This window comes from Styela clava, chromosome 12, assembly GCF_964204865.1.
Source record: "Styela clava chromosome 12, kaStyClav1.hap1.2, whole genome shotgun sequence".
Taxonomy (NCBI): Eukaryota; Metazoa; Chordata; class Ascidiacea; order Stolidobranchia; family Styelidae; genus Styela; species Styela clava.
In genome coordinates, this window is record NC_135261.1 from 19,239,618 (window position 1) to 19,253,768 (window position 14,151).

General features: G+C 35.2%; 2 protein-coding genes across 2 annotated transcripts; both read right to left on the reverse strand.

The window, feature by feature from the left end:
• Window positions 1–375: 375 nt before the first annotated feature.
• On the reverse strand, window positions 376–2,582 carry LOC144430675 (uncharacterized). The gene is made up of 3 exons (XM_078118699.1): window positions 1,736–2,582; window positions 906–1,029; window positions 376–598 (listed from the first exon to the last, which is right to left on the reverse strand). Exons 1-3 carry the CDS (start codon window positions 1,853–1,855, stop codon window positions 495–497), a joined length of 348 nt encoding a protein of 115 aa, XP_077974825.1. The 5' UTR covers window positions 1,856–2,582; the 3' UTR covers window positions 376–494.
• Window positions 2,583–2,718: 136 nt separating this feature from the next.
• Window positions 2,719–4,365, reverse strand: LOC120330451 (ADP-ribosylation factor-like protein 3). Its single transcript, XM_078118698.1, has 3 exons — window positions 4,238–4,365; window positions 3,506–3,682; window positions 2,719–3,093 (listed from the first exon to the last, which is right to left on the reverse strand). The coding sequence occupies exons 1-3, from the start codon at window positions 4,326–4,328 to the stop codon at window positions 2,762–2,764; spliced, it is 600 nt and encodes a 199-aa protein (XP_077974824.1). The 5' UTR covers window positions 4,329–4,365; the 3' UTR covers window positions 2,719–2,761.
• Window positions 4,366–14,151: the final 9,786 nt, after the last annotated feature.

A 14,151-nucleotide genomic window follows, 5' to 3' on the forward strand; every position in this document is an offset into this window, starting at 1 on the left:
CCGGTATTTGTACTAGTTCATGATGCAACAACAAATACTTCGACTTGGTAATTTAATTTACAATATCTTCCAGTACTTAAAAAGTTTGATATAAGTTTTCATACATTTGTCGAGTGGACATAACAAAGCCGCAAAATAATTTTCATAGTCAGAAAGAAAAACTATAGCTGCATTGTCTAAAAGGTTGTCTGATTAAAACAAATAGAATTAAATGAGTTTAACTGCAGACCAACAAAAGAATAATAATTTATCTATATATCGAATATTATATTATATATGTACATGTATTAGTAATTTTACCCATATTTGACACCGCTTCATTCGCAAGTCCGTTCATTTCCTCTCCCTGCTCGAGGTGAATAAATTCTGCAAACGTTCAATTTGTGTCAAAAAATTAACAAATGTCTTAAATTAGAAGGAAAATAATAAAAGAGTTTACTAGTACTTTGCATTGTTATGCTAATCAATAACTTTCCACGACGTTTTGAAAGCATTCAATTGGGATACATTTTGTGTACACAACATACCATCGTCTGATTTCCTAATATGATAAGTTCCATCTCCTTCATAGTCAACATGAAATTCAAATTCAACATATCTGGCAAATAAAACGGTGTTAAAAAAATTGTCCTTCTATGCAACCTGTTATCTAATTTTATAATTGTGTTTTCGAGAATTTATTGGAAAGCATTATTAATTAGTATGCTATCAGATCCGAGGAAATAGACTCGTAACTCTTGGACGAGTTCTCAGGTAGATTTGGTAATTTAAACAACATATGAAAATGTAGAAGAATACCTATAGGTAAATAATTTATTTTTAATTTTAGCTATTTTCAACAATATTTTACTTATTGTAACACATTTATACTCTGTAGATTTTGCTTTTTGTTTTCATATATTTACCTGGACCCATTTTCCTTTGAAACAGCTTGGAATCCAGTTTCTGTAGACGTGATATTAGTGAATCAGGCACAAGAGACCTTAGACGTTGTTTCATCAGTCCAGAATACCACGTAGTTTTTGATAACTACAAAATGGGAAAAACCTAAATTACGGTGTTTCCCCGAAAATAAGTCCTATAGCCTAGAAATAGGACCTAGCCCAAATTTAAAAATGATTTGAATCCAAGCCCTACCCTTAAAATAAGATCTAGCCGATAGCGTGAAATTTGTTTTGACCTAATCGAAGGCAAGAAATCTCTCTTGCACGTTCCAAATGGTTAAACTAAAACGCATGAGAAAGGAAAAGGTTCAATGAGTAAAATCATCATTGGAATTTATGAATCTAGTGACTGGCATGACATTCCAGAGGATGATGATATGGTCAATTTTGAATAATGGCAGTTTTTTGTTTAATAAAAACGTGTTATTTTTAAGTAAATGGATATCGGGTTTCATATTTTGTATATTTGAAAATCTCGTAATTTTCTACTTTGTAATTTTGTTTTTGATAAATGGCATCCTCCCATATAAGCCCTAGTGTTATTTTTCGAAAGAAAATTAAAATAAGACCCTGTCTTATATTTGGGAAACACGGTGTATGTTAGCATTGGTTGATTAGAATTCAATACTAGTTACACAAAAATGGTTTTGACTAATAACGGATTGGAAGTAATTACTTTAATATTAACTTAAAGAGTCATGTTTTTCATTAAAATCAGCAAAAACAAGTGGGTTCAACACACTTCTATAATTTAGTCTCAATTTGAGTTGTTATCTTCATCTCCACCGTACCTTTCCAGCATCGATTTCCATGCCCTCTGAAATACAGCTTTTCTGTAACTGACTTGCATTTGTTATCAGTGCAATTGATGACAATAGTAAGAGTAATTCAACAATTGAAATCATGCTCATTATTACGCTTCGTGATTTTTCTAATTTACCTGTAACAAATAGGAAAACGTGTTGTTCGTATATGGGTTTGCTTTGTATAAAAGTTCATCTGTATTATATGTATCAAACAAAGATTCTTTAAAACGCCTTATTCAAAACATCTCAACTATATTATCAAAAATTAGAAGTTTATTTCAATGAAACAACCAAAAATAGAATGAACTGTTGTTCACATAGCTGCAATGTGAATGCTGCTATAGTCTATATTCTATTGTGCTGCTTTTATGCCTCCCAAGGCTCTTTTTCATTTCATAGTTCTTGAGTAGAATCTTACTCATTGTTTTGTTCTATCCTTCTATGTTTACTTTACGTCAAAATGAACTGTTTATAATTAGGGTGAAGATTCTCTGAGTCAGAGGACGCACAGGATACACGCAAAAAATCAATTCATGTTGTGACGATACAAATCTGTGGCAGTTACACATAAAATATTCTGATTCAGTAACATTTGAATGAACTAGTTTGAATGAAATATATTTTATTTGCATTGCTCAAATTTTCTGTATATATATATATATATATATACTTTGGAGGGCCTTTATAATACCATCCTTTGTCAGAGTCTTCAATTTTCATGAGCAAAATCTCAAATAGTCACACCCACGCACTGTATATAGACTATTAAATTTACCAATCGGTTTTGATTGCCGTTTTTGAATAGGGTGATGTGAGTATATTTAATTTTATAATATTATAGTACATGATACAACGAGTTCTTAGTCAATAAGATCTTTGCTTTAGTTTTTTTCCACAGTATTTATAGATTTGCGCTTCATGCCTGGCCTTTCCCGCCTATACTTACGCGCTTAGCAACCATATAGACGCCATTTCATGATTGTTCTTTTTTAAAATAGTGAAATTTTATCTTCAACCATTTGTATCTTTTTCAATATTTTTTGATGCAGGACTTATCAACTTCTTTTCACTAATCAGTTCAGATAGTTTTAGGGCTCCTTCTAAAAGTCCTTCACCCGTTAAAGCACTGCAGCACTGTACATGCCACCTTACTGGGAAATCTTTTAGTGTCATAGTTTCTGCAATTTCTTCTGATGATTTGGCGCATTCAAGGTCACTTTTATTAGCGAACACAACTACCGGTATTTTTGAATGTATTAAATTCGACTCGAATATCTCGTCTAGTTCTTCTTTCATTGCGACGAGAGTACGTCGGTTGCCACTGTCCACAATTAGAAGTAATTCTGCAATGTAACGGGAAACTGTTATGACTTATGTACTTGGAGTGTGATCAGAGTTTGGACATATAGATACCGCGTTTACCCGAAAATAAGACAGGGTCTTATTTTCATTTTCTTTCGAAAATTAACATTAGGGCATAGGTTGGGGAAATGTCTTTTATTTTCATTTATCAAAAACAAAATAACAAAGTAGAGAATTACAAAATTTTCAAATATACAAAATATGAAATCTCATATAAATAACACGTTTTAATAATAAATGCTAAACTAATTACTAATCATTTAAAACGTGTGGGAGAGATTTCTTGCAATAGACTATGTCAAGAAGTTGATATACTATTATTTAACTATGGTTTGTATTCATAGTTATATATAGGTATTATTTGCATTTGTGTGTAATATAAAGCTATCGTACCTTCTGCCTTCTTGAGATGATAATTCCAGAGTGGAGGTCGTTTTAAACCGAATCCAATTCCCCACATGGTTAAATTAACACCTTTATAAGGTGTCATCGTCGTAGCAGCATTGCCCATCATCGATCCACCAAAATTAGGGTTGTTTGGAATCAGCTTTTGCAATATTGATGTCATTCCTGGGTTTAAAATATATATTATAGCTTCTTCATACATCTAATTTTGTTTGTTACTTTCTATTCAATAAATAGGCATACCGGAAAATAAAATTTGAATGGTTTCAAAGAGGCAGTATTGTAGGTTAAACAATATAATATATTTTTGTAATTTATCACATGACAACTGATGTCATTGCCCCAACAAGAAAATTATCGAACCAGTATATTTGATGAAATGCTAAGTAATATTTTAAAAATACGAAAGATAATCAGGATATTTTAGAAATTTATTAAAACCATGACGATACACTTTCACCGAAACTTTGGCCGCTTCAAAATTAGATTAGGTGGGAGCGCTTTCACAACAAAATGATTTGTCTTCCTATTTGTCTCCCATATTACTAAACACACTCATTATATAATATGACGAACTTCATTGTGGAAATATATATATATATAAAACAAAACCCAGTCCATTTGGAACTCTTTTATTTTTTTTAGGGGGGGTATGTCTGGAGTACGCTATTGCATAGACTTCAGCTTGTGCGTAGTATGACATAAAAGTGATGAGCTCACCCGATTTCTTTACTCCTATAATGACAATATTTGCTTTCGCTTGCTTAAAGGCATGTACGAGGTCATCTTGTTTTGATGTTTTCTGTCCCATATTTCCAAAATATACAAGGTTTATTAACTGATGGGTTAAGAAAATAATAAATCTCCTATTAGTTGTTTTAAACTACAGTACGCCTCTAATCAATTCAACGTGAATCACTCATATCATATCCTCAATTCAAAAGAAAATACAGTATTTTTCCTTTCTCTGCCAAGTAATGAACGGCGATAAAATGTGACGCAAACGTGCAACTCATCTTTGTATCATTCATATATAACTGTTATTATATCCGTATTAACGTAGATCGGTGACTAACGCATGCTATTAATTATGCGGTAATTTGAATACACTATCAAGCTAGGTAGCCACAACGGAAATGGATCTGGCCATCTTAGGCCTCGGTGTGCGACCTGTAAACCGTGGTGGGCGATAGCGTTTATATATGAAGTATAAATACGTACATCATTTTGACAAAAACCTATAATTAATATAACATTTACAATATTTACCATTTGTTACTACCATATGTTAGCAAGTCATGATGTATATATAGCCTATCTTGTCCTGCGAATTATAATAGAGGAGGTACATTTTTAAATTTCATTATTTCAAATTTTTTAGAACATCTTGTTCGTAGGTGAAATATAATATATTGGCAGTGGGCGTATCTTAATCATTTTGATACACTTTTAGTGGTCGTGGAATCTGAAACCGAGATTGTTCGACCTTTCAGGTACAATCTCCCTAACCACAAGCAATCAAAAATATAAATATTTGAACAGTTCTGTGGTATTGATTGATATTTTACACATTTTGTCCAGTCATGTATACAGGCAAAACATGCTTGAAACATAGCTTATGAGACTATGAATTTTAATTTGAGCCAAATTGCTAGAATTTTACATTTGGCTCAATTTGTTTAATAATTTTAAACCGTTAGGCACGGACTGTACCGAAGTCTTTCTAGCACCTGAGCGAATATATATAGAGGAGACTGAATGAATCTTTTGACTTATGAGCAAAGAGGGTATATGGTCGCGATCGACATTTGAATGGATTCATCCGTGCTCTTGGGCTGCAATATATACATCAGGTTGGATTTTTAGGGCTATTACAATTATACTTTGTCATTCACAGCAATAAAATAGGGAAAAAAATGAGAGAGGGATAATAATGGATTCCATATATAACCATCAAAAACAGCAATGGTACGTCACGCCCACTACACAGGTATGAGTGAAATCGGGCGTACCTTGACTAGAACAACAATAGTCAGATCGTTTGTACAAAGGGTTCGCCACTAATGCCAAAATGGGAAATTTGAGAAAAATAACCCCACCACGTTTTAAATAAAAATTAGTAGTTATTCAGTTGGCGTTTGGAATGATTTGAAAATTTGATTTTCCAGCGCAATCTGCATTCCTAACCCTAACTGGATAATTACAGTACTAAATTCACGTAACGGGTGTGTTTTCTGGTGGGGACTTTGTACAAAAGATTCAAATACTGTAACTGCCTGCTCATTCTACCTTGATCCACTTGCAGTAACTTGAATTATATATTAAATGCAAATGGTTCTGTCGTCGGTAATTCAGGGCACTCGCGTCGATCAACAGCCCGCAGGTTGTTTGTCTCGCCTTTTAATCTCACATACTAAGCATCGTCCGATGTTCAAAAAATATAAGCTCGCTAAAAACGCGTTACACCAGTACAGAGTTCACGCCACTATTTCCTCTTCGTAATAAACGTATATGCGTACTTCAATAGCCTTTGATGACGCATTTGCGTACTTTGGTGCTATATACTGTACCGATGAACGGTATCATTAAAAACTCGTTTCAATAAATGTAGAATGCGATTCCTATGGGCTAAAATGTACATATTGTTGGCTATTGGGTCAAGAAAAGAAGTTGTTGGGCAAAATTTATAGAAGTATAAAGTTATCGTGAAACAGGTAGGTACATTTGATCTTTTCCGGCTTCAATTAAACATTAAAGTATGCGACATGTCATATCAGTACGTACGGAAAGATCCGACTCTGGGATTTTAATTGAGGTTAAAATTTGACAACCTCGTCAATTTGATAAATCCCTTTTTATAGATGCTCGTTCATTCTTCCAAATTGAAGAAAGTCGTTAAAATATATGATCATTATTAGTATTATATTTATTACTCAAGTTTCTAGATCTCTTTCTATATTCAAATACAACACTAAAACCAACGCTCACTTCCGTCATTGACTCAAAGTTGCCACGAGTAGGCGAATAGTTTTGACGCGTGTAAACGTGTAAAAATAATTTTAAAATTTTAGTAGTAATTTGATAGTGAAAATATGCGAATAATGACTCCGACAAATAACCGGAAATGTTTCTATCCGGATATGATAGAAATTAATTCCAACATAACAATTTTTTTTCCATAGTAATGTCTTTTGATAATAAACGATTGCAGCCATGGACGGACTTTCCTGGTACATTCACGACGAAGAGCAATACTACTTGAGATTGCTATTAGACAAGAAAATATTATTTAATATACCGAAATTGAATAAAACAAAATCTTTTTCAGTGGTCTATATGCCATGCATGAGTGAAAAATTTGAGTTGATCTGTCGACTCAAATCCAAATATTGTTTGGTTGAAATAAACTTTTGCTTATTTTGTTCTCAAGCAGGCTATCATTCTAAAACTCTCTATAAATGCTTGTAAGTATGAGTACTATTTCCAAAAAACAAACATGTAAATTAATCATAACTTGCTCCTCAATTAGTAATGAACACTGGAATTTAATCATTGTTATTGAGCACTTTTCGTTCTTATTATTAGTCTTGATGGATACTATTTTGTGTAAATTAGTGCTGTCAATATTTTGAAATAGGGCACCATAGTCCTAAGTGCTTAGAGCCCCCAAATGACACGATCCGTCCGGCCCTTCAAAGATTGTGCACATTGAGGACGAAATAAGTAGATAATCGTGCATTAAATTTTATTGTCCTATATATATATATATATATATATATCAGAGTTGGATCAATTACAGTAATTCAGTTCAATTACAATTACCCCCTTAAATATTTCAATTACATTACAATTACTCTGTGCAAAATATATCAAATTACAACAGAGCAATGCTCAAATATATGGATACGCTACCGATACCCTAATAAAAAAGGAAGGCGATTCTCGGGAAACGCCCTATGGAAAAATATTTCGTTCTTTTTCGTGTTATTTAATTACATCAATTACAAATTACAATTGATCCAACTCTGATATATATACATATTATATTAGGTTGGCAACGAAAAGAGGCGTTCTATCCTGAAAAGCGCCTTATGTCTGGGTTGATCCTGAGGAAAATCGAATACGAGATTTTTCCCTTTCTGTAGTTGACAAACGATAAGAATTCAAGATGCGTGAAACTGATTAATAGATTGTTAGGAATACTTTTTCATTCCGTGTTGCAATGATTGTACTCCCAAGTCCTCGATTATCTTTGGTTTCTTGCATTAGGAACGGAAACACTGATACATATCGGCTCAAAAACGTCCTAGATATACAACAATGCATTTGAACTCGATTCCATGTTTGCAATCAGCCGCTCACAACTGTATTCGTTGCGTTAGAAGAAATTGGAATCTACATGGACTTAATTGTGCAGTATATGGCTTTGTGAATACGAACATCCATACTATATACATAAATTTATTGAGATGAATTGGCATCTACAGATAAACAAAGATTGCAGAATGGGTAGTATTTTAATTGTGGGAGTCCGGAAAAAATGCGATAAAATTTAAAAGCAAACTGCATGCTAATACGGCTTAATATAACGGATTTATATTAAATGATTTAAAATCATCCTTGATCCGGTTATGATTATTCAGGTTTCTCTTTGATTCTTCATACGCAAAGCATGGTTTCACATTGCATACACATTGAAAGTAAGATGATTCAGACAAGCGGCATAAAACTAACATAATTTTTTGTGACTCAAGCCAATCACCAAGTGTAAATTTGTAACTGACTTCTTTTAACGACCATAAAAGTAGATGGCGTTCTACCTAAACCAATCTACATGCCCTAAAACAGCCATGTCCAACACAAATGTCTTCTGGGGCCGCGAATTATACCTAATTTTTGCCGCGGGACCCACATTAGATAGTATTACATAAACCAGGGATCGGCAACCTACGGCCCGCGGAGTAAAATAATCCGACCCGCGACGCTTCACTGAATTTAGCGACAAAACGGCGGTTTCGACGGTTATAATCTACGCTCGAGGAGTAGATTATATTTTTACGTAACAGAATTTATCGTGAGACACGTTTAGACTAAACTATATTATAACCTAACAATTTAGTGAACAGCTACTCGTTTAACGATCCTACAATGTTATTGTAAATAGGCAAATGACAACACGCAGAAAAGATGATTGTGAGTGCAGGGCTTCAAAAGCGCAGAAAATATTCAAATGGAGCTATTTGAGATGTAATGCAATAAGGAAATAAAATTCATATTCTATTCGAGAGATGCATCATTGCTTAATTTTTATAAATATGTATCTTCTTAAAAAAAATCTTTATCAAAATTTGACAAACCATGCATAAAGTTTCACTTCAATGTTTGAAAGTACAATTGTTTTCGAAAATGAACATTATAATGAAGAAACAGAGAACTAGGATAAATGATGCCCATTTAAAAAATGTTCTAATTTTGGCTTCATTCAGTGTGCCGTCGAAAAGCTATCAAGCGTGATGCAGCAACAAGACCGTGTCACATTAAATGTCATTTGTAATTCTTTTAATTCAATAAAACGACTGAGATGAGTTCACGAGTTGTCGCAGTCTTCGCGCGCTGTTCCGTTTTTAACTTTTAAAAAATATGTGTGCCCGCCAAGACTTGCAACCTTCAATTTGGCCCGCGAGCAACAAAAGGTTGCCGACCCCTGACATAAACCCTAAATTACAGTTTTAATTTTTATGAAATACGACGAATAGGAAAAAAAATAAGATATAGACAGCATAGAAGTTTATTCCTAACGCTAGTTCGAACCTGATTTTTGAATGTAATTTCCACACTCTTTAATATCGACTGGAATCTTTGACACTGTGTCACGTAACTGGGCGTGTCGAACGGGCGCCGTAATTTTATTGTGCTTGAGCTCGAAATGTATTATCAACATAATTATAAGACTTTTTTGTAACAGCTGATTTCCGTCTTTCGCTGTCGTTCAGACTAGGGTAAGTTCGGATATCTATAATTTTGACCGTCCGAATAACGAATATATCTGTATATTTCGTATTTTAACTATCGGGTATCAGTAGAGCGGGATTTATTACTGTTTCTGCAATGCATTTCGTATAAAATACAACGCATCAATAGTGCAGTCGTATAAACGAGCCCGAAGTTTTGCGACGAGCAGCCCAGACGCTCTGCATGCGCCGTATTGGCATTGTCTCCAGTCCTGAACCAAAACACGCTTGCCTTGTGCCTCATTTTCCCGACAATATACCCGAATCCTAATGGCAAAACCAGTTACAGCAAAAAAAAAGGTCATCACCAAAATCTTCATCATCACGCCACCCTCTCAAAGCTCTTCAACTGAAATCGTTTACACTTTACACTACGACTACAGCATTGCTCATATTTCCAACGAATGATGATAGCCCCATTGTTCCAACCTAACTTTATAAAGCGTCACAATCACAATAATCACGTTTTGCGTAGCATGTGATAGTGAAGTTTATTCCAGCATTTTGCGGATGACTAAAATATAGGTAAAGAAGTGTGAATAAAAGTTGTTATTCTATGCTCTGGGGGATGTCAGCCGCCACTTAACTAAAAATATCAAAATCACAAATGAGCATATGCATTATTTATGCTACATTTTCATCCGGTTAACCGTCACAATAATATCTGGATATTAGATAGTATAATACCTCTCGGGTAATCCATCCCTAGTTCCGACATAGGCCTCAATAGACATCAATACCCTCGTTCCTGTGGCCCCCAGCTTACGATGTAGCCTACTCCGGACGTGTTACTTTCGTGTGATAGCGTAGCGTCTCAATGGTAGAATACAAAGGAAGGTTATTTTTTATTTCAGGTTTACCCTGGAAAATACTAATCGTAAACAGCTGGTTGAAGATCAGCGTCAATACTTGATTACCGCATGATTCGTCCGCGGGCAGCATGCGGCCCTTTGGTTGACTGGTCACATCCCGGTAAACCAAGACAGAACAAAGCTGAATCTTGAAAACTAGTTTATTACTATGCGAAACATTTGAAAAATCAAAACGGCATTAGAGATTTTATCGACATTTTTGAAATCGCCCTTGACAACGGAGTGTCGGTAGTAAACACATACGGTTTTTATTGCATAGTGATATATTCAATCTTTCCGCAGATTTGTCCGTCAGCCTCGAATATAATCAACTAAGAAAGTATTTCAGGGCCCTACTTGAACCCAATTTCCTCTATATTTTTATCAGCGCTTGTACTGCATATTAGACAGAGTCATTCACTAGAAATTAAACCAATGCCTACTGTTTGCTGATTTCAGGACAGATACTCGAGGATACCGGTAGTAGTAGTACTCATCAACGTTGACCAATTTTACCCCGTATATTTAAAATGAAAATATCGAATAACTACTAAAAGTGGAGTTGTTCCATCCATACACCGAGTATCATATTTATAACCCAAATCATTGAATCATTTCCGACGTTGCTATCTAAATCAATGCAAAAACAAGCTAGCTGAAGTTTTTAAATTTATATATAATTAAACCCGTAGCTGATGGAAGAATTGAAAAAAAAAGTTTCTTGAGTTTGCCTGTTTATAATTATATAATGACTGGAACAAAATGCACGTTCCGGAAATTGAATTTGAAACATTAAATATTTCTTGCACTTCTTGTAAGCATTGCAATGCATCTTCCCCGAAAATTCGGCTTGTCATTCAGACCAGTGCTCGTCCACGGATTTTGTGTATCACTTGACTTTAATTCTCGTTCAGTGTCCTCGTGGGCGTTAGCTTCCCGTTTTAGGCGAGATAATTTAACGCCAATAAAATCTCCATTGCCCAACAGCCAACTGCTTGAAAAAAACACGAGAACAAGCTAATGATTACAACAAATCTGTCTGAGTGAAAAAGTGTCCGTAGGGATCATTTGTCATGTCACCGTTGACATCTTAGTGATTAGCCAAAACTAAAAATTAACCGACAAAGTCGATGCTCGGCGAAACATCCACTGCTTCGGAATTCAAAATGAGAAGGATTCAAAGCTCCCGTAGTATTGAGAATGTATTTGTGTCGATTATTTAAAATCCTCTTATACCTTGACAATTTAAGACAGCAAGAAGATGAGCCTGCAATTATTTTTAATCGTGTTTGAATATCACGAAAAAGAAATAATCTTTGGTACTTGGTCCGAGAGCTGCAAATCATCTGTATTGAAGAATTTATTTTTCTGGCAAGTTCTGACTGTTGGTTCGAGGCACCAAAAATAGCATTACCATCACTAACTTTTTGTCGCCAATTACAAAGTGGGAAGGTTGCTGGTATTTCTTTGATGAATTGTCAATAATTTCGGGAACTCCAGGTTTTTCGATATAGGATAGGATTTACATGTTTATCCCGGCATATAGGCTACGATATTTTTGTTTGCGAGAGTAGTACCGATTTTTTTGACTTTGAGCAGGGGTGGGCAAATTACGGCCCGCGATCGGGATCCGGCCCACCAAAGTGTTTCATCGGGCCCACTCGTGCCTGCTGCAATTACGACTATAGTTTTCGCGGACATATATTTTCGTTGAAAATAACGATAAAATAACGGCATAATAACCCCGATTGTTACACTGTGCTTATTATAATTATATAAACATTAGCCTAGCAGCCTAGCTTTTGTAAATGAACTGTTTTTATTTATAATAAATTTTGAGACTCCGACCCAGTAACCAAGTCTGTTATCTGTAACTGGCCCACTCAGAAAAGTCCGTAACTAGCCTATACAATTAGTTTTGTAAAAAATATGTTGGCCAATGCGACAATATGTTGCAATGTGACCAAGGTGCAACATTGCCAATTTATCGTTCTAATAGGAGTAATTGATACGGACGCATCGTATTATAATTATAACCATTTAGAAACCATTGCATTGAAGGTTGAAGCCATGCATTGCACACAAGGGTGCGGTATCTAGGCCCAGCCAAAGTGACTATTATAGTCACTTTGGGCCCAGCGGGGTGTGTGATTGACGCTCATCTGCGAACCGGTAATAGGCAAAGCTCTGCCGCCTTTGGTTCTACTATCTGTACCGGTATCGTATCGCTTGTGTGGTGGCCAAACTGTCATGCTTTTAGGGCTTCTGAAGTTTGTACAGAGACAATGCATAAATGCTATGTAAAATCTATGGTCTGTAGGCTACCGGTACTGATTTGACCAACTTCGCATGTGTCGCTAACGTCAGGATGTATAATGCCTTCCTCGCATACCGGTACCGGTATGGGGGTCTCCCCAAAACCAGGCACTTTTTTAGAAACCATTTCAGGCATTTTGACATTATTTTTAGTACGGTAGTTTATTGGGGTTTCAGTATCTCGAATAAAGCTGTACATTCCTATCTCGCATGGACAGTATAGAAGCATAATATAATATGTTTGTAAATCAAACTTCTCAATTTAATAAGGTACCGGTACCGGTATAATTAATTTTTTAATGGTAAATCATGAAATTTCAGGCACTTCATAAAAATTTATTTATCTTTGTTTCTGCTTTTTTTATTTTTTGCTTTCAAACTAATTATAAGCATTACTGCATTAGGATATAGTTTTGACAAAATGCGTGAAAATTCAAAAGTGCCTGATTTTGTATTGGGCGTTGGTGTTGCCATATTTTACTATCGAAAAATTAATTATACCAGTACCGGTACGTACCGTACCATACCGTACCGTAAAAGCAGGTAACTTCGGATGATTTCACTATATTATGAACAATTTCTCCGCCGTTTATCGTTCAATTGAAGCCAAACTTGGAATATAATACATTGAAGCCTTTCTCCTCGCGATAAACTCGGTTTCATATCAATCAATACTTTTTTTCATTCAAATTATTGACTTTATTTGCCTGCCGATCTGTATTCCAAATGTTTATAACTTCGGATGGCCACTTTTCGCTTTGCGTCACTTCGTCGTGAGAGAGAAATGTCTGCGTGATCAGTGACGCGTGATAACGTCGCTGCGTAGAACTTACGACGCCGTGATCCGTTTTGCGTGTCGCACACTGACGTTCATCTATGCCGGCCGTTTTTGTGATTATTAATTCTTCCGGGTCGGCGGACATCAAAGTTTTATATATCTGGTGTACCCGTGTGTTTACATCGGCAACAGCTCTTGAAGACAAGAAGGACTGATTTCAAAACCCAAATTAATTTTGTTCTGATTTAATCTTATGTGTTGGCTTTGATCTTACTTATCACCGTTTGTATACTATTAATCGTTCGAGTTTAAAGCGAACGGTGATATTATTATCGTCGCCGAGATGGAGATATTTATTAAGACGATGATTGATGTTGTTATGCTTTGCACCCGCGATTGTGCGAATACTGAATTTTTATTTATAATAATGATTGAATAAATCGGCCGTTATGCATTTATACTTGTCATAAGGCTTTTGGTCCTGATAGCGGGTCGGACACTAATTGTAACTATTTCCCTCGAGTTTTAACTTTTTTTTGAACAAAACAATACCCCAACGGTTATTATAGCTAAAACCGTTACCGACTAATTCACAATTTTATCTGCGGAATTTGCGAACTCAGCACTTTACTCGACGATTTTGACAGTGTCGCGCCATAATTATTACCGCTAAATGCT